General features: G+C 29.9%; 1 protein-coding gene across 4 annotated transcripts in view; it reads left to right on the top strand.

The window, feature by feature from the left end:
* The window catches only part of LOC135956060 (peptidoglycan-recognition protein LC-like), a 45,855-nt gene extending 25,190 nt beyond the window's left edge, over positions 1 to 20,665 (top strand). Inside the window, exons 3-5 of one of the 4 annotated variants that reach the window (XM_065506543.1) lie at positions 10,106 to 10,258; positions 19,161 to 19,312; positions 19,388 to 20,665. In XM_065506543.1, the coding sequence (XP_065362615.1) occupies positions 10,106 to 10,258; positions 19,161 to 19,312; positions 19,388 to 19,771 (689 nt within the window). In that variant the 3' untranslated portion in view covers positions 19,772 to 20,665. Of the gene's footprint in view, positions 1 to 10,105; positions 10,322 to 15,348; positions 15,525 to 15,603; positions 16,562 to 19,160; positions 19,313 to 19,387 lie in introns of those variants that run through there. The other 3 variants (XM_065506540.1, XM_065506542.1, XM_065506539.1) reach the window with 3 other exon arrangements.
* The last annotated feature ends 813 nt before the right edge of the window (positions 20,666 to 21,478 follow it).

Genomic DNA, 21,478 nt, shown 5'->3' with positions numbered 1-21,478 from the left:
CTATCCATTTTTTGGACATCTGCATACTTGGAGAAACGACCATTTAGAATTAATAGATTTAAGACATTTTGTAGAATCGGATTAGCATGAAAGATATCATGAGCACTTAAATCATTAGGAGTTAGAAATGACTCAGTGCCAGTAGCGCGTAGTTGGGAATATATGGCTAAAATGTCCTGCGGACACGTTTTGAACACATGAATAGAATCAATATATTTCACAACTAGACTTTTGTAAATGGTTAGGAAATCCGGAATATTTAAAACTTTTATTTTCTAGACATTTTGACAATCTATTTGGAGATTCTTCGGGATTAACATTCTTAATGGGATGAGAAAGTATATTTCGGATATTTAAATTACTTTGAGCAGTCTTCAAATATAGCCTTTTAGAAATTAAAGATTCTATTTCTACTCTTGCTGTCGCCAGTAAAACATCTTTCGAATTTACGGAGGAACAAAATTGAACCATCTCAGCTTTGGAACTACAAGTGGACTGTATATTGTTTGAATGGGATTGAAAAGGAGCTGAATCAATATCAATATTTGAATTGGAACTAGAACTGGGGACAGATTGTTGTATGGATGTGTCGGAATCTTTATGGAGTAGCGTGTTATGCCTTTTGTTACAATGGGAGCAACTATTTTGGCTATAACATTTTCGGACTGAATGGGTTTTTGAGAAACAATTGAGGCACAAACTTAGACGTTTTATCTCATTGATGCGCTCAGAATAAGTCATTTGCAAAAACATTGGACATTTGCGTATTGGATGATTGTCGTTCGGACACCATTGACATTTGGACGAATTATTGAACTTTTTAGAATTTGATTCTGAAGGTTGGAAAGCAGTTGCACGAATTTCGGAAACGGAGGTCTGTCTGATGGAAGCTGGTAGAAAAGCCGTAGAAATTGTATCACATTCGACTGGAGACTGGACCCGAATGGTATCAGACAATTCGGACAACTTTGTAATAATACTACAATAAGTAATATATGTATTTCTGTATTTTTCTTTAAATGTCTTCTCTTCAATGGCATTGTCGAATGAAAATGTATCATATACTGATTTTATGCGACTCCATGTGGACATCAGTTCGGATTTGTGGAACTCTATCGCATAAATGGAATTTATATGATATCGATTATCATTATAATCAACCTCAAATTCAAGAATACTATCGGCCAGACAATTGAAAAGATTGAGAGACATATTGGCAATCAATGTGAAAATCGGAATAAAAGTTCGCAAAAATACAACCAGCAGAAAACAAATTGAAGTTTGGAATTAGGACAAAATAGGATTTAATATTCAGAATTATTCTAAAAATCTAATGAAATCAATTATTTGTTTAATGCAAAATTGAAAAATAAATATTTTAGCAAAATATTAGTTTGAAGAATTAATTGTTTTACAGAACTGGATTGTTAAAATCAACTGATCACATCTTTTTTGGAAAACAACAACAATGCAATGCAACTAGAATTTGTTTACAATTGTAATTCAATTAACCCTTTGGAGTTCAGAAAAATTAATTAAATAAATTTAAATTGATATTATCTATGTATATGCAGGAATATTGATTATTTATAGGATCATGGAACAAGGAACGACAAATAAATTCAAATAAAAACAATAAAAACAAATAAAAACAAATAAATAAATCCGGCTCGAAGGACCACAAATGTTGAGCTGAGAAGCTGGGTGAAGGGGGAAAGGGCTGGATGAATTGGAAGTCGTTCAAACTCTCTGAGCCGAAACAAAATCGTTTAGATTTTGTACTCAGAATAATTGGACAAATAAATATGAAAAAAGGAAAGAAAGAAATAAAACAAAATAATTAGGATTTTTTCTAATTATTTATTCAATTATTTGGAATATGGAACAAGGAACGACAAATAAATTTAAATTTATTTGTTGTATACAAAAATTAGTGGAATAAATTATTTACGGAACTAATAATTATTTATACAAATGTATTCAATTAATTAATTTAACAACAACCGTAAATATTTTAGAGAATTATATCAATTAATTTAAATAATTAATTTCAAACATAAATAAAATCATTAAAAAATTTTGAAAATAATTTAAAAAATTGTATGCACCCACTGGTCATACAAGGGTTAATGAAGATCAGTTGCGTATTGTAAGAATAAAGAGAAAAGGAAAATAGAAAGAAACTGAGTTCTGTTGATGTACATACGCACAAACAAGTGTACTTATGGGAATAATTGTAACCACGCATAAACAAGTGCAATGCTTGTTAGTGTGATATACAAACGGACAAACGTATGTAAATTATAGGATTAATAACTATACAATATTAATAAGGAGAATTAATATTGTTTGGAAAGAAACAAAACAAATTGTTAAGAGAAATTATTAAGGAAAAACTGAAGTGTGTGGAATATTTTTCGATGGGAAGAAATAAATTAACCAAAAAGCATACAAGCATACAGGAATTGAAATGCAATTGAACCACGAACAATTTAAAAGAGAATTGAGCTGTAAGAGATTACTCGGAGTTGAAATGGAATATTTATCAAATAAATATATTGGAGCCAAAAGAAATGAAATGGAGCAAATATACACGACAAAACCGAAAGAAATACCCTACGAAGGGTCACTAGAAAAGAAACAATTGTCGGTATATTTGTTCCGTACTACAAATAAAGTAAAAACTTTCGTTAATCTCTCTCAGCGTATTTATGTAGTGTAAAACAATGTCGATGTTTACATGTAAATATTATTTCTTGTGTAAGAAATTCAATTGCCGTCGGCTTTTTGATTTATTTATATTTTGGATAACTATATTCGTCACTTCACAAACACTCTTTTTATGCACTTTGTAATAAATAAAAACAATATAACGAAAACAAACTAACCTGTGTTATTGTTGACGAAGAGTAGATGGAAAACTATTTGTTGGTAGGAACTCCACAACAACTGAGTGAAATCTCAGAGAATAAGATGAAAATCTTCCAATATAAATCCGGTTCGAAGGACCAAATGTTGAGCTGAGAAGCTGGGTGAAGGGGGAAAGGGCTGGATGAATTGGAAGTCGTTCAAACTCTCTGAGCCGAAACAAAATCGTTTAGATTTTGTACTCAGAATAATTGGACAAATAAATATGAAAAAAGGAAAGAAAGAAATAAAACAAAATAATTAGGATTTTTTCTAATTATTTATTCAATTATTTGGAATATGGATTCTTACCAATATGGAACAATAGGATTAGCGAAGTGAACAGTTCAAAGTTTGATTTGTATCTCTCTCAAAAAGAAGTATTTATGACTATTGACGTTTAATTTAGAACTTATGACAATTGGAAGTATACTGCAACACATAGCATTCTGCATTTATATATGTTAAGGAAAAATAGGAATTGCAGGGAACTGAGGAAAATCGCTAAGTGTTGTTTTTGGCGTAAACAATAGGAAATCGGGAAATATTTGGATCCGCTGTTATCAAAAAACTGGAGTAGGGTGGGTAAAAATGTTGAAAATTTAATTTTCAAATGCGAATATCTCCCCCCTGGTGGACCCATAAGGTCCAAGTTCAAAACTAAAACTCGACAACACTCCCTCTTTGTGCTTGTAAAATTTCATTCAAATCGGACTTACCGTTTAGTAGTTACATATTTATTTCCCTTTATTTTTTTCTATACCACTGTGAGGCGTTTTTTGAGGTAATTGTAAATTCGATCTAACCGGCTATTGATAACATTAACCATCTATCAATTAGAAATATATAATGTTAATGTATTTGTGGGCATATCAAAAGTAGATATCAATTATAAAATAAAATGTCGCAGGGTACAACCTTGGGGGACTTAGGCTTCAATGGGTTGTGTGGATTTAAAAAATATCTCTGAAGAGATCAGAACGATATTTTTAGGAAAATTTCAGAACACATATATTTTTGAGTGCAATTTGCGCATGGCTATTTTCCAAAAAAACATTAAAAATAAAATTAATTATTTGTTCTTGCTATCTTGGCATTTGGTTAAATATTGAGTCAATTGAGTCATAGTTTAAATCAACAAAGCGCTATCGATCTCTCGAATCTCAAAATGTTGGAATACACCTGTTCTAAATAAGTTGTAACATATGGGCAATTCCATATCATCGTACGTGATATTTGTACGCCTATAGAGTGGAATAGATTTTGCAAATACATATAAGAGTATCTGAAAAATAATTTGTTCTTTATGTTGCATTCAGAGGGTACTATATTTGAAAATAATAAAAAGTTCTTTCGAAACATTGAGAGGCGTTATGTTTTCTATTAATTTCTTACACTAAACGAAAGATTTTTCCTTTACAATCCGTTATATTTAAATAAAAACAATCTTTGGATGATTTTATAATAAATACAATTTAATATCGTACGTGACAGATTTTTCTCTTATAATAAAACAATATATATTCTGTAAATATGTATATGTATGTATACCAAAATTAAAAATATTAATGTGAAAATATACATACATTCGGTTTCAATAAACAATTTTATAATAGCAAATAAACAATAAGAGTCAAATTCATTTCATATTATATGCTAATTCGGAACTTAGTTTTAACCGCAGTTTTAGCCTAAAACATGCCAATTAAATTAAAAAATTAAATATAGTCAGTTTAAACTATTATTTATGCCAATATAGTGTTGTAATAAGCTCTAAATACTTACACATAGTAATATTTTAATGTTTTCTCCTATTCAAATCATCTTGAAAAAAAGTTTCAAGGGTTTTGGGTTTTCGGTCGTGGTAGTCATTCTCGTGGAATTGCCCATATGGCAACTAAATTATTTCAATTGATATGTTCGGTTAATTCATTTTTCAAATGATTACCAAAAATAGATTCCCCTTTTCAATACAATTTGTCCAACCCGCAATTGAATTTCGCAGGGCATGGCAAGTGTTTTACTGAATTGCTTTCAAATTTGTTGACATTTATTTGATGATTAAATTTTCCGATATTCTAATAAATTTTTAAGCAATCTTTTAGTTTCGATTTAATCTAGGGGATATATACAATTGCCACTCTCTTCAAACACATATTTGTAAATCTAGATCCGTTCGGGGCTTATGTTGAGCAGATAGTTTGAGATTTTTGATAGGTTATTACATGGAATGAATTCAATACTTTTGAAGCACAAATGAATTAAGCCTATGAATTAATTCATAGTGAATTCATTAACGGAATGGGTAAGAGTTAAAATTTAATTTGATTTTGAAAATGGATTTAACAATTAGTTGGAATTTTAGCAAAATAATTATACCATTGTGAACACTAACTCTAAAAGGGCATGATTTCACAAAATCAAAACAATTTTTTTTTTAAATTAAGCCTAATATTTTTATCAAGTTTGGCTACCGTTACCAATAAAATATCCTTTAGCTCAACTACCGTTACCGAAAAACTGCAATTACAGTCACCGCTAAAATAACGTTACCAATATAATCGTAAATACCGTTACCTAAAAATAACGTTGCCGATATTCTATAATTAATTTGAAATTATAAAAATACAAATTTATGATTTTAATAATTGAGTTTATTGAAATCTACGGAATTTAAAGTATAATTAGAATACCAACTTTGTAGACTTATTTTTAATTTTTGTAAATTTGATTCATAATTTAATTCAGGATGAAGCCAAAATACCGTTAGCGCTAAGTCACCGTTAAAGATATAATCCAAACTAGAGTTATCGTTTCACCGGTTTGAAATGGTAGACAACCTTGATTTATATATTTACTTGCTTAAATAATAGAGCTGCAAAGGTAACGATAAAATCACACTTTAGCAAAAAATATAAATCCCGTTTAATTAAACATTCTATTGTATGGATTAACATAAATTAATGGAAATTGATTACACACACTTTCAAACATGGCTACCAAAAATCATTTCTTATATTAATAGCTCTTCACTACAAATTGTTTTCTAAATTTTAAGGGGATTTTTTTATGGTTTATTTAATTTGTGCAAATAATTTATTTAATTATGCGATTTAATGAATTGTATTAACCCAAAGTATAACAATAATGAAAACAAAATTGCGTTAAAAATTATCGCTCAGCAATATTAATGAATCGGTGCCAGTATATTCGAAAAATTTATACATTTCAGACGCGTTCGCAACTAGACATAAAAGGAAATAAATAAAATTTTTTAAAATCATTTTATCGGATTGTCCAAACCATAATAGCAAAAAACAATTAATTACACGCATCATGAAAAGTTGTGGAAAGTGTAAAAACATATTTGAAACGCATGAGCGACTTAAGAGTGTGGAATGTAGTGGACCATGTTCAGGACAGTTTCATCTGATGTGTACAGAACTAAATGAAAATGAAATAAACTGTTTGAAATCTTCGACTAATATCAAGTGGATGTGTGATTATTGTTTAGTATCGGGATCGGTTTACACCTGGACAAATGAACGCAATGATAATATTACGAGAAAGGTTCTAAAACAATTTGAAATGCAGGAAAACCTTTTAGTCGATATACAAAGTCGCTTAAAAGGTTTAGAAAGTGAAAGAAATTTTAAAAATGGCTTCATTGATCTAAAAGGTAAATAGTGTTTAATAAATGATTGCTTCATAAGTGAGTACTAGGGTTCGTAATCGGGAAAATTGTTTTTTTTAACAAATACATACACAGAAATTTTGTTTGCGAAATTCGGAAATTTCTTGAATTTCTTTACAAGTTTTCTTCTTAATAAAATTGTTAAAACCAAATGTTTGTCACCCCAACTAAAATTATTCAGCCAAAATAGAAAAATGTGGCCATTTAGACTGAATTATGGGATTAGCTATAAATTCGGTTATCACAACCAAAACTATTGTGAAAAAAAGCAGGAAAATATTTATTTAAAACCAGAAAATTAACATGCTTAAATTAAAACATCTAAGGATATTAGAAAAAATAATGACAATAATAAAATTCGAATTTAATTATGCAATTTTTAAGATTTATTTTAGTCGGAATAAAAGTATGTATGTTAGGCCGGGTCGATTTGTATGGACGATCAAAAAGTAAAAAGTCGTATAGCAGAAACGCAATCTACCGTAAATTCAAGAAACCATAGGTCTAAAAACAAATCCTATCTTGCCCATTTCGTCTTTTATCCAATAAAAAAAAACTATTAAAAAAATTAATACTGAAATATCATTGGATAAAAGACGAAATGCGCAAGATAGAATTTGATTTTAGACCTATGGTTTCTTGGAGAAAATTTTTTAGAAAAAAATCGATCCACCCTAATGTATATACATTTTCGAACAGATTTTTTTATATTTCTTGTGTATGAAAAAAGAAAATAAATATCTACGTATATAAAATCATACATTCTAAAATTGTACACTCAAACAAACTGTGGTTAAATTCTCATAATATTACATTTCCACTATTTGAGATATTGAAGGCCAAAGAACTCGGGGGTTTTAACATAGAGGATAATAAGCATAATTATTACTCATAGTACGTGTTTAAAAGTTGTTACACAGCTTCGAAAATTATATTTCAAACAACGCACACGCAGAGAAAAAACATGGTTGGAATAACATAATCTAAAAGCAACATATTATGAAGCAAAGATTTATGATTGTAGACCAAAAATATTATGATCATTATTAGTATCATAAATTATCATATTATGATAAAATTTTTCATTTTAGTTCATAGTTAGTTCACCATATTGAATCAAATATAACACATATAAACTGAAGATTATCAAAATACACTGGCTCCTTAGTTTTCGTTCCGCCCTAGATTTGAACTAAAAAAGTCTCGGTTATGAAACTAATGTGGTCGTATGCCATCCAGCTATGGGAAACAGCCTTTTCTTCTAACATCGAAAAGATACAAAGAAGACGGTCAAGATCTCAATGTTCCTACAATACGTGAGGAGATCAAATACTCTACTTTGAACAGCAAGAAAAAAATACTATTGTAGATCATTTAAATCCCTCGCAAGGGAATTTCTATTCTTTGAGGGTCACAGAAGCCTTAGAAGAATGGGAATACCTTAGACCTAGCCAGAGAATCTTATTGATAAATATTTTTTGTGGGATATTGCAGTGGCAATAACAATTTTATTTATTGAATAATTTCGGTTGAGTTGTTAATACTTATTGTGAATTTCTAAAACGAAAAAAACAATAAAAAATAAGTAAGAAAGTATGGTCGGTCATTACCCTACACTGAGTAAATGAGCAAATTATTTTCGTTAATGATTTTCGGAAGTTGGCCTTATATGGGAGCTATGACTAATTATGGACCGATCTCCATTTCCAAATTAGGTCGTGTGATTTATTTCTATATGAAACGTATTTCTGTTGAATTTTATATGGATACCAACATTTTTAAAAGATTTATGCACGTTAAGGTGATTTTCGAAGCGGGCCTTATATATGACTAATTATATACCGATCACCATAAAATTAAGTGACATGATTTCCGTATGTGTATATCAGGCATGTTCTGCAAATCACAGCTTACAAAAGTGGTTTGAAACCTCAACAAAGGTGTTTGTGATTTTAAAACGTTCAGCTGAGTGGCTATCGAATTCAAATCACTTGCTTATTTTTATAAACACTTTGCTGGGAAATTTGCAATAAATTTCTTAAATGCATAATTTGATGTGTGTAATTTTTTACGTCATGGGAATATAACCATATACGGACACCACTACGTGATAAAAGACAAAAAAAAGACCCGTGTCTCCCAGGGCTACAACTTTGCCTCAGAAAGTAGATGAAAATTCCGAACTGTTTGCAGGATATGTGCCCTTGTCATGCACTTTTTTTATAGGCACCCAAAAATTTGGGGGCTCGGTGTCATTTTTGCAAAAAAGTGAATTTTCTCAGGCACATATCCTGCAAACAGTTCGGAATTTTCATCTACTTTCTGAGGCAAAGTTGTAGCCCTTGTCATAAATTATTTTAAAGCTGCCTAAAAGTATGCTTTAGTTTAAATAATTTAATAGTTTATGGTCGAAAACACATAATTCCTTTAGTTATTTCTTACTAACTTATATTGACCTATCTAAACGGTGTTAAGAATCATTCCTAGGAAGTTTATATGTTCTAGAAAGTTGTTTAATGAGATCTTGGTACATTTTTGTAGTTGATTGTTTCCTTGAATTTTGAACGGTTTGCTATCTATGGACCTGAAAAGGAAAAAAAAATCGAAATTTTTAAAGTTTTTTTTGCGATTTTGATCTTGAAGATGAAGGTTTTTGATTTTATTTGTTCACAATTTTTGTTCTTACGACAAAGGCTACAACTTTGCCTCAGAGTGTAAATCAAAATTCCGAACTGTTTGCAAGATATGATCCTGAGAAAATGATCACTTTTTTGCTAATATGACACCGAGGCCCCAAATATGTGGGGGCCCATAAAAAAAAGTGCATGTCTTTCGGAAAAACTGGGAGACACGGATCTTTTTTTGGTCTTTTATCATGTAGTGGTGTATATGGTTATATTTTTTCGTGTTGCACTGTGTATTTTATAAAAAAAAAACATAAAAATTTAAATTTTTTAAAAAGATGTCTTCTGCCGTAAAAAGTTAGTTAATTTTTGTGATTTTTTATTTCTGATTTAGTTGTTGGACGACACAAACTGTTGTGATGTAGGGTATAATTGAAGACAATCAGTTTAAACTTTTATTGTTCCTCTTAACTCTAACAGCCTGGCCCACGATGTCGAAGAAAAAATAGATCGAAAAAATTTATATGAAAAACACTGTTTTTTAAATTCTTTCGAATAGTTTTCATACAAATTTGTTCGAATCATTTTTCTTTCGAAATCGCGATGCTCGATTCACGTGGGCCAGGCTGTAAATATTTTTCGTATTCAACTCCTTCAACTCCATCTGAAAAAAGTTTCAAGGGTTTTTATTTGTTCATGGAATTGCCCATATATTTGTATTATCAAGATGAGGCAATTATATTTGTGGGCAATTAATTGGCCAATCGTTCGTTAATAATGATTACAAACAATCTGTTTAATATCATTAACACTGCTTTGCTACGCAATAAAAGAGAAATCAATGAATTTATTATCTTATTATTTGTTTGTTTATTTTCAGCCAAAGATATAAACTCATCAGGGGAGAAATCGGGTAAACTCTACGGATACATTTCGAAACGCAAAAAACTGATAATTCCCAGTGTTTTGGCTCTTATGACGTTGCTGATTGTGGCCACAATATTGGGGAGCAAGGCGCTGAGCGATAGCAAAAGTAAGCTTGTACTCGGAAATAGCGAAGAATCGAGAAATAGTATTCCAATCAATTCAACAATAGGTATTCATTCTCTCTATAAATGTGCATGTAAAATAACGCTACCCTCTCGAACAGACAGACAGACGGACGGACGGACCGATAGATAAACAAACAAAATTTACAGAAAGATAAAGAAACAAACAAATTTTTGTATTCTCTTTTCTCCCAATCATTTTCATCCACATTTAGCTTTTCAATAATTAAGTTTCTGTTGTTTATTTCGAAACGTTCTGCGGGGTGCAGAATCTTGACAACTGGAAAGAAAAAACCTGAATTAATCCATTTGTTTAATATTTTTAACTTAACGATTTATGAATTCATATTGAATTGTACATACAAAATTAATATTACTTTTAGTTATTATTTTGATATCTACTTAAATTAGCTTTTGTTATTGTTGTTGTTGTTATTGTTATTGTTAATTGTTGCAAATGAATTGGTGAAAAGAAAAAAAAAATTTAAAATGTGTTTGAAAAAAGTGTCCGTTTTGCTTGATTGGATCGTTAAAAAATACAAACATACAAGGGTTTCTGTTTAGTAATTGGTACTACGTCTTGTGAATCCGAATACGCAATTTTTCCTAAGTACTCGAATTTCATAATTTTCCAATTGTATTTAAGAAATTTCAATTAATTTCTTATACATTTGTACTATGAGAACCAGATCTAACTATATTTTATAATTATCGGGTTATACATTCAAAGAATATATAAAGTTCTTTTTTCGCTTTCTATGCAGTAGTTTTAAAGCTAAAGCTATGGTCGGCAATACCGAACTTTTATTGAAAATCGATATTTCGAATTTAGAGACAGTATTCAGTGATTTATATTGTTGCTGTTGATGTGGTTACTAAAAACGTTTTTTTAACTGAAATTTTACATATCGTTAGCTGAATGGGCAAACGTGCTAAGTCCACTTTTTATGAAAATTATTGTAAGATTTTAATATTAAACGTTGGAATAAGGAAAAATACACTGTTTGCTTAACAAAACTTTTGCAATTATATCGTTTCTTCTCGTTGTTATACTGTGGTATACAAAAGTGCTCAGTCCATTTATTATCTCAGTCAAATGGAATTGAGTGTAATTATGCTATTCAAAAGCTGAACTTCAAATTAATTAAATTTTTTTTAATTCATATCTAATACAATTTGAATTAATATATTTTTTTCCATTCAGTTTTGTATCGCTTTTAATCATTTACAAAATGAATTAACTTAAAACTTTATGAATTTGAATTTGAAAAATTGAATCATTAAATTAATTTTATTTAGCTAGTTTGTAATGGATTTGAATTAAAGAAAATTTGAATGATTCAATAAGGAATTAATACGAAACGCCTTGGAATTAATTTGAAACGTATTCTTTAATGAAATGATTAAGAGACAAATATTCCGTTGATTGTGAAAATCGAATTATGATTTAATTCTTTCTAACTATTGCACTTCTTCTAAACAGTGATGATTTATCATTATAAATCATACTGCATCAACAGATCTCAAAAATATTTAAAACACATAATAAAATGTTATTTGTGTCTACTGTTTGCACACTACGCTATCGATATAATTTAGTATTTTATTTTTTTAAATTAGAGGATTTGTGTTGTAAACAAAATAGTGTTAGTATAACTTGTAGGTAATTAGAATTTTTTAACTAAAACGGATAAATCGTTCTCGAGTTATGCTATGAGGCTGGGTCAATAAGTCCGCGACATTTTTAATTTCCCGGCTTTTAAGTGAATGGGCAACACTGTACCTGTCAATAGGAATCTGACAGTTGACTCCATTTATAGCAGTCTACCTCGTATCTTGAGGAATAAAAAGTGAATTTCGTGTGCTCACTAAGCATTATTTTTTGCGGAATAAAATCATTTCTCATATAAAGGCTAAGCTTGATAAACACTATATATGGTAACTCTGTGTCATAAATTTTAATGGTAAAAAAAAGTGGTTTACTGAATTTCGTTGTAGCCGTACAAGCACGGAAGAAAATGGACGCCCAGTTGAACAAATTTAAAAAAAAATCACGATATGGCATTTGCCAATCGGCAATAGGCATCTCACATGTCACAGGTGTTTCCATTTTGAATGATCACCTTTCCGCAAGATGGTTGCCGCGTTTGCTCACAATCGGGTGCACAAAATAGTACACACATGGCAAAAATCCAAGAATTAGGATACGAAATGCTCCCTCTTCCGCCTTTTGCTCCGGATTTGGACCCGAGCAACTATTTCATGTTTTCAAACCTGAAGAAATGTCACGGAGATTTGACTACAACGATGAAATCATCACACAAACAAATACCAATTTTGATGACCCCGACAAATCTTACCTTCTTGGAAGGGATACAAAAATTGGAGAAAATTTGGACAATATGCATAGATCTCAAAGGAGACCAAGATGAAAAATAAAATAATTTTTTTCCCAAAAATGTGTGTCACGAACTTTTTTAGGTGTAACCTCCATAATTTTCTATATTTTCACGCCGAGAACCAGAGTCTAACAGACAAGGAAGTGATTTCAGGATCATCAAGTACAATTACACAGGGCAACAAAATCGAAAAAAATTTAGAGGCTTTTTAAACAACTACACAATTTTGATGTATTGTGTTTCCAGTAGTACAAATATGATCCAAATTTTAAATTCTATGGAGAAGTTTTTTTTAAATTTTTTTTTTTAAAAATTGTGAATTTTTTAGAGGTTTCTCCACAAAATTTATGATAACTCAAAAAGGGTTAGTCCGATATTATTAAAATAAACTTAGAAAATTTTAAATTTACATAACCTTTAATCCGTTTTAATCGACTCAGTAGTTTCGGATTTATAACAAATTGAAGCAAAAAATATATTTTTATGTGAAAATATCAAATTTTTTTGTTTTAAAAAAATCATGAAAAATCGAAAACTTCAGAAATTGTTTAGATTTATTGCATTATCGCAAAGCCACATGCAATAGGAACCAAATGAGATATCGATCATAAAAATCGATTTATTATTTTCGAATTTCTTGACAATTAAGTGAATTCGCTTATTTTCAGAAAATTGTATGTTCGTACAAGCATGTACTTTGAGTGTAAATATTACATATTACATTACATAAAAACAAATCACATGTAAAATTTACACTCAAAGTACACGCATGTACGCACACACAATTTTCTGAAAATAAGCGAATTCACTTAATTGTGAATAAATTCGAAAATAATCCACCGATTATTATGATCGATATGTTATTTTGTTCCTAGTGGAGAAACATCTAAAAAAATTCACAATTTTAGAAAAAAATTAGGTAGCCATGATGCATCAAATCTATATAGTGGTTAGTGAAGCCTTTTTTTGCTGTTGACCTGTGTTATCAGCCGTTTAGTAGTAATACCGTTTAGTAATACGTTCATTTACTTTTTAGGAATAGTTATGATAAAAATTTGCTTGTAATCTCGCTTTCCGTAATGAATTTGTCTTTTCTGCAAATGGTTTTATAATAATTCTTTCGAAGACGTTGCCATAAAAACTTTGTTGTGTTGTATTGAGCTTGATGTATTTTTGTGTAAATGTTCTGGAGTATACAAATGTTAAAATAATGTTTAAATGTTAATGTGATAATTTGTAATCGGATTTTAAAAAAAGGCACGTTAAATACTAAACTTAATAAGTTCAAATTGATGCACTTTAGTTAAGTTTATGCATATGTACATAAAAATATAACCATTGAAATAAGTATAAATGAATCAAAGGCTGCGAAATTTAGAGTTTAATTTAACTACATACATTCCTCAAAATAACATAAAATTGTAATGCACATTGGAGAAAATTACGAAAGAAAATTAAAAAGGTAGTAATTTCTAAACCTTTTTTTAAACATTTTTAATTTTAAATGTATATAATATTTGTCACAGTAGTGACCTTTAAACAATTCAAAATTACAAACAAAATTAACTTCAAAATTGGTTGTTAAACCAAAAAATATAATTGGGGGATTCAAACGGTCTCCTATTAGGTTGTATTGTCATAATGTCATAAAATATATTTTTAGTTTAAACAAATTTTTGTTGGGTTTCAAACAAAAAAGTTGTGAACTAATAAGACTTTTTGTTAGTTTGTCATATAATAACCAATTTTTTGTTTGCAGCACAACAATAATTTTGTTAAACTAAAAAAATATTTTATGACATTATGACAATACGACATAATAGCAGACCGTTTGAATCCCTCAAATATTTAAAAAAAGTGGTATTCTCTATTAAGTAGGTCAAAAATATGAAATTTTAATTTTAAAATTCAAATAATTGCTAAATACAAAATAAAATTGCGGATGTTTTCTATAGAAAATTTGCATTTACTACACAGAGAAAACTGATTCATAATAACAACCGAATTTGTTGCCACATAGAATTTTTCGGCTCTAGCAACAGAAATCAGTGTATAAAGAAGAATTTCGGTTGAAGCAATCAAACTTGTGTTCCAATTCTAAAATTTTGTAGCCACAACTGTAAAATTCAGTCACTAAGGCAGAATCATTCGATTGATAACAAATTCGGTTGCTACTACGAATCTGGGCATTTACTGAGTAACTCAATCCGAATACGAAAATGTTCGAAAATATGTGCTAAATACATTGTAATTCGAAAAGATTTCCCTTTCGAATCGAATTAGGGAGTAACACCCCTATTTTCTCTGTGTATACAGTAAAACTTTTCAAATCGAATCAAAAAAAGAAGCATATGCTGATTAGTTACTAAAACAACCAACAGTGAGTTGGTTTAGTGTACCAAAGTTCACCAAATAAAAATTCCTAGTGTTTTTGTAATTGTTGTGAACTGCCACTAACATGTGAACTCAATAGTTCAAATGAACGATTTCGTGCACTTTTTTCAAAATTCAATTGAAAAAAACTTGGTTCACATTTAATTAGTCAATAACCGAAACAGCCTTTGTTGCATTTAAGCATATTTCGCGGAAAGTGTAAATAAATTCTTAGAAACTTAGTTGACTAAAAACATGCCAAATATGTATCTGCTCTGCGAACTAACCACAATGTATTTTAGATACAAACGGCCATCATGTCAGCGACGATGATAACTGCAGTGGCAATGGTACATTATGTCTAATAGACCGGGATGTTTGGCGCGCTCATCTTCCGAAGGCTACTTTGGAAAAACAAAAGCTACCATTGCACCGTGCCATCATTTCACACACAGCTTCCGAGCCATGCGAGACCATAGTAAGTAGTTCGATCATCCAGATCGGTACAAATTATCCAAAATAAAAACGAATCTACAATAAATTTTATATATTTGCAGAAAATATGTTCGGAACGTGTGCGAGTAATACAAGAATTTCATATGAACTCATTGGGATGGGACGATATCGGTTACAATTTTCTTATAAGTAGTGACGGTCGGGTGTATGTGGGTCGCGGTTGGGATACTGTTGGCGCCCATACAAAAGGCTACAATTACGATGGTGTAGGCATAACATTTATCGGTACATACATGAACATAGATCCTACTGAAGCACAACTGAATGCCTGTCTCTTGCTATTGGACGAGGGATTGCGCCTTAATAAATTGGCACCTGACTATAATGTCTACGGGGCACGACAACTCGGAGCAACTGAGAGTCCTGGCAATATGTTGTATAATAAAATCAAGAAATGGAAACACTGGTCAGTCAAAGTAAAGCGTGAGGATGAGACCTAAGAGACAGGCTAAGTGGCAACAAGTAGATGTTTAAATTGTTAAATCTCTTTTTTAATGTCTATTTACTTATACAAAATTATATCTTAATTAATTAGGAATGCGTTAATTTAAGTGCAAACTGGTTGTTTAAAAAAAAAGTCGGAAATATTTGCCCAATTTACAGCCTCCTGCCTCATAGTGTGTCAGGACCAAAATATCTTTCAAGCTAAATTTGTAAATTGGACAATTATCTATAAATCGATGAAATCTATTGTATTGTATTTATATACATATGTATGTATATGGTTATTCAAAGTACAATTTCTCATTAAATTCTATGTTTATTTTATTACTAAACTCAATTACGGCATTAGAAAATGCATAAGTATAAATATAATCCTTAAAGTATGCTAAATATTTAATAAAAGTGATGTGATTATTTGGATTGTGATTCCCTCAAATGATTTCTTTTGTAATATTTGTAATAATTATAAGTGAAAATGTAATTTCTATTTTTTATAACAATAAATAAAATATTAAAGTACGAGTATTATACATCACTCATACAAGCACATGTAAATATGAATATTTATTTATTCTGCACGTGAGTAATCAATCAACAAATATTTGCAAAACTCCAGAAAGTTTCGAAATATCATGTAATAGGATGTACAAAAATGGCCTTTTTAGATAATTTTTTAATTTATAGGGAAACTCCCAGTATTTGTCCTCTTCAATTTAACTTAGGTTTATAATTTTTTAAGTGTAGGGTGTTCAAAGGTCGAACTTACTCGACTTTATTTTTTTTAATCGTTTTTGTGCATTTTTGTATATCTCAACGAACTTAAATACATTGGCTGGCTATCAGTTTTTATTAGTAGCTTAAAGCGGGGATTTCCGTGATAAATCTGCATTTCACAGTAATTCTCATTAGATTTGAGCCCATGCTTGCTCAGTTGTTGCTTGTGTTTTAAAGCCTAGCATTTTAAGCACTACTCCACTACTCCATATGGTCTTGTAATTTATTTTTACATAAAAATTAGTTTTGCTGAATTTTTGCCATTGCTCCATATTTCGGGAAAGATTTGCATGGGGACTAGGAGTAATAATGGACCGATTCTTACCAATTTTACAAATCATAAAAATCAAATAAATAAAAATCGTCTGAACTGACAATTTACCTTTTGCTAAGTTTCCTTTTACAATGCAGGAATTAAAAGGCAGACATTTTTCTCATTCTCTTTTGAACTAACCTAAACCTGTGTACTACACACTCTACCTCATCAAACCATCGCCAAAACACTTCGTCTGTCTGACTTTCAATTTCTGCGTTGTAAAAGGGGACTAACAATTTTTCATTGTCTTCTTATTGTCAGATCTGACAACCGTCTATAGATAATAATATATAAGTAATAGGAAATACTAAAATTGCATTTTTAGATAAATTTTTTATTTATGGGGAAACTTCAAGTAAGAACGTACATTTTCGCATTTGGCTGGTGGTTTATAAATTTTTTAAGGGTAGGGTGTTAAAATGTCGAACTTACCCTGTCTTTATTTTCTTCATTATTTTTGTGTTTTTTTGTATATGTATGTATGTATGTATCTATGTATGTACATATTTTATAATGATCTCAAACGAACTTAAATACATTGGCTATCAGTTTTTTATTAGAAACTTAATGCGGGGATTTCCTTAATAAATCTGTATTTCAAAGTAATTCTCATGAGATTTGAACCCATGCTTGCTCAATTGTTGCTTGTGTTTTAAAGCTTGCTCCATTTTCACTCTCACAGTATTTCGAAATTCAAATCTAGTCGGACAAAATTTAATATGTCCATATTTGCGACCTGTGAATTCATAAATCTTAAGACTTTGAATATAACAGTCAAATTCAATGAACAGTCAAATTCTGTTAAAAAAAATTAAAACATCATATATGTAATATCGATTAAAAATTAGGATGCAGAGGAAATAAATATTTTTAACAAGGCATCGGATCTTACCCGTTCAAAATTTGTTAAAACTTGGTACACAGGGTCCTTATGGTCATATAAAATTTCTAGGTGCAAAGTTCAAATTTTAAATCGAGAATTTTCAATTCTATATATACACATTTTTAACCGCTTATCCAATTTTTACAATATTGGTCTCATAGTTATGATTATGTATCCTAGTTTCAATATGTTTTCCTAAAAATCCTTTTCTTATTTAAATTTCTAATGATTTTCCTTAATTAAAAGCCGTGGAACCCTGAGGAGATCTCGAGTTAATAAACATTTAAAAAAATGACTTAATACATATTTCGAAGAATAATCCTTTAAATATATTTTTATAAACATACATACATATATATGTATTTAAAAACAATGTCTAACAGCGGTTCTTGTTCATTTTTCCATACAACAATCTGACAACCGTGTGAACTGACAATTTTTGTTGGCAGATAAATTTATTATCTGACAATTGTTTGGCAATAAAATTGTAAGGTTTTCTTACAATCGTCTGAACTCACCTTTTGCTAAGAATCTTCAGCACATTGCCAGATCTGATAACATTGTAAGATCTGACAACCGTCTATACATAGCTTAAGCGTTTAGAAGTACAATATTTATTTTCCTTTCTTTTTTCTATACCACTGTGCATCATTTATTTAATAAGTAATACCGGTATTACTCTATAGTAATCGAGGAGAGTATCTAAAACTAGAAAATTGAAATTTAATTGAGGCAAAGCTTGAAGTTTCTAAGAATAAAAGCTAACATCATTGAAAATTAAAAAACAGTCTATTTTTATAATTTAATAAAGCAACACAACAATATCGGTTCTATATTTGTATAAAAGTAAAACTATTTAATCATTTAATATGCTAAATTTAGTAATGACTGTTATCTCTATTTTCATATACATATACATTAGGGTGGGTCGATTTTTTTCATGAAAAATCGTATAGCAGAAACGCATTCTACGGAAAATTTAAGAAATTTTCCCCAAGAAACCATAGGTCTAAAATCAATCCTATCTTGCGGATTTCGGCATCCGTAGATTGCGTTTCTGCTATACGATTTTTTACTTCCTGATCGTCCATACAAATCGACCCAGCCTAATATATATATGTAATTGTAAGAACAATCTTTTAATTATTAGTACTTACTATATAAAAATATATATTTTCCAGCCCTAGACAATGTCGGTGGTGGATATGTGTTGCGTATAGTACCTCGAGTTTCGTGGCTAGCCCAACCTCCCATTAACAAATGGGTCCCTCTTGATCAACCCATTGATCGTGTAATAGTGATACCAACAAGAACGTCAGAATGTGACACTCAGGTCAGTATCTGTATATTTGTTTTCTTTTTATTGACATTGTTAATTGTTAACGTTTTATTTTTTTTAATTATTTAGGCGTCTTGTATGTATACGGTGCGAATAACACAAACGTTCAACATCGAGTCACAACAACAGGATGACATAATTTATAATTTCCTCATTGGTGGCGATGGAAACGTTTATGAAGGCCGTGGCTGGGATAATAGAGGTTCGGTTATAAAAGGTTTCAATGATGACAGTATAAGTTTAGCCTACATTGGATCGTTCAAGAAGCAGTCACCATCCTACAAACAACTAAATGTTACCAAACTATTACTAGAGGATGGAGTTCGTAAGAAGAAGCTCTCTTCGAATTACAAAATTGTAGGGGCAAACAAATTGGACCCAACTTCAGTTGCAACTATAGCAGATGCTTTGTATAAAAGTTTTGAAAATTGGCCACATTGGTCAGATAATTAGATTCGATTAGTCATTTTGTAAATTTAATTTAATGTATGTATTTTAAAAAAGCAGATGTCTTATAATTTTGTCATCTGTGATAATTATAATCGCTTATTTAGTAAAAGATCGTCACAAGCAATGTGTATTGGTGCTGGAGAAGTATGGCGCTTTTAAATTCTTTGATGAAAAATCAACATTTTAAGGAAACATTCGTTAGTATTAAATATATACCCAGCTAAAACAATAATTACCAAGTAATGAGTTAAAATGCAAAATTTGATCACAACATATTAACACGGTGATTACATTGGAAGCAAGTACTTACCACAAACGCTTATAAATATGAAATTTCTTAAAAGTATCACAAGTTGCAAGTAATGACTCAAATAACTCATTGGTAGTATAGGTTTCACAGAAGCCGTTACCAGTAAAAACAGAATATGTAAATGATAAGTGTACAGTTATATAACTGATAATAAATAAGTCATTACGCGACTACTTCAAAGTAATGCGGACGGTATGTAGTTGTCATAGATAAGTAAGTTATTGAGTTATCATTACAAGTTTTTGCTGGGATAAGTCTATTAAATGTAGTATCGAGGATTATTATCGCAAAATGGATGTACTTCTCCATGCCGGAATATCTTATATGTATGTAGAGTGGATGTGTAGTGGCATAATTAATGTTAAGTTTATTTTAGTTGTATGCTCGTATATTTTTTAATGTTAATGGTAATGATTGATATTTTCGTTAGCTGATACATTTACCAAAAATTCGATAAAAAAAGCCAAAATTTTTAAATTAAGATTAAAATTGATGGACTTATTGTTAGATATTAAATGTCACTGTGGCAACTCTTTACAATAATAAAATGTTTTAAAAATTAAAACAGTTTGATACAAAGAAAATAACGCTTACATTTTATAAAGGTTTGGGTCATAGGATTAATTTTGGTCGGTTAACTGTTCGAATAATTTAAAATGGACGATTTTCAAATTACAAATAAACCGATTAATTTGTGTCGGTTAACCGATTAACCGAAATTTAATTTTTTTTACACATTATACGGAAATATAGTTTTAAATAAACAAATTTTATTTCTTAACTCGTGAACATTCCCTTCTAGCTATAGTTTGTTGAAGTATATTACGAAATCTGAAACTAAGGAATTTAGAAATTACCATTTTTCTAGCATGTTAATAAACGAAACCGAAGACATTACTGAAACGAGTATTTTATCAGAACTTAACGAAACTACTAAAGTATTCAAAATGTAAAAAATCCAAAAAGGACTCCAATGGTATGATGGAGAAATTTATATGCTTAGAAAACACTAAAAAAATGTAAATCACAATTATTTTAATAAAATACGTATTTAATCATTTTAAAAAAATATTATCACCTCGACTTTCTGATATGAAACAGAAATGCGAACGGACTTCTTCTTAACTGTGATTATTTGTCATTATAAATCTTACCAAAATATGAGATTTCAAATCATGGATTTTAGACCGTTTATTTCTGCAAAGGAACACTAGGCTAACGAAATGATTAATAAAATAAAATTTTAAGAACAAAACACACTAATGAAGCCAATTTTATTGAAAGAAATTATGTACATTAAATTCAATTTAAGGTTTGGTAAAATCATCCCTAAGTTTATAATGAATCATTAGTAAGATTTAGCTCAACTTCTATAATTATGCGGAATTTTAATTTTTAAT

The sequence above is a fragment of the Calliphora vicina genome, chromosome 3, assembly GCF_958450345.1.
Source record: "Calliphora vicina chromosome 3, idCalVici1.1, whole genome shotgun sequence".
Classification (NCBI taxonomy): Eukaryota; Metazoa; Arthropoda; class Insecta; order Diptera; family Calliphoridae; genus Calliphora; species Calliphora vicina.
Note: the sequence above shows the minus strand (reverse complement) of the source record. Positions and strands in the feature narration are given on the sequence as shown.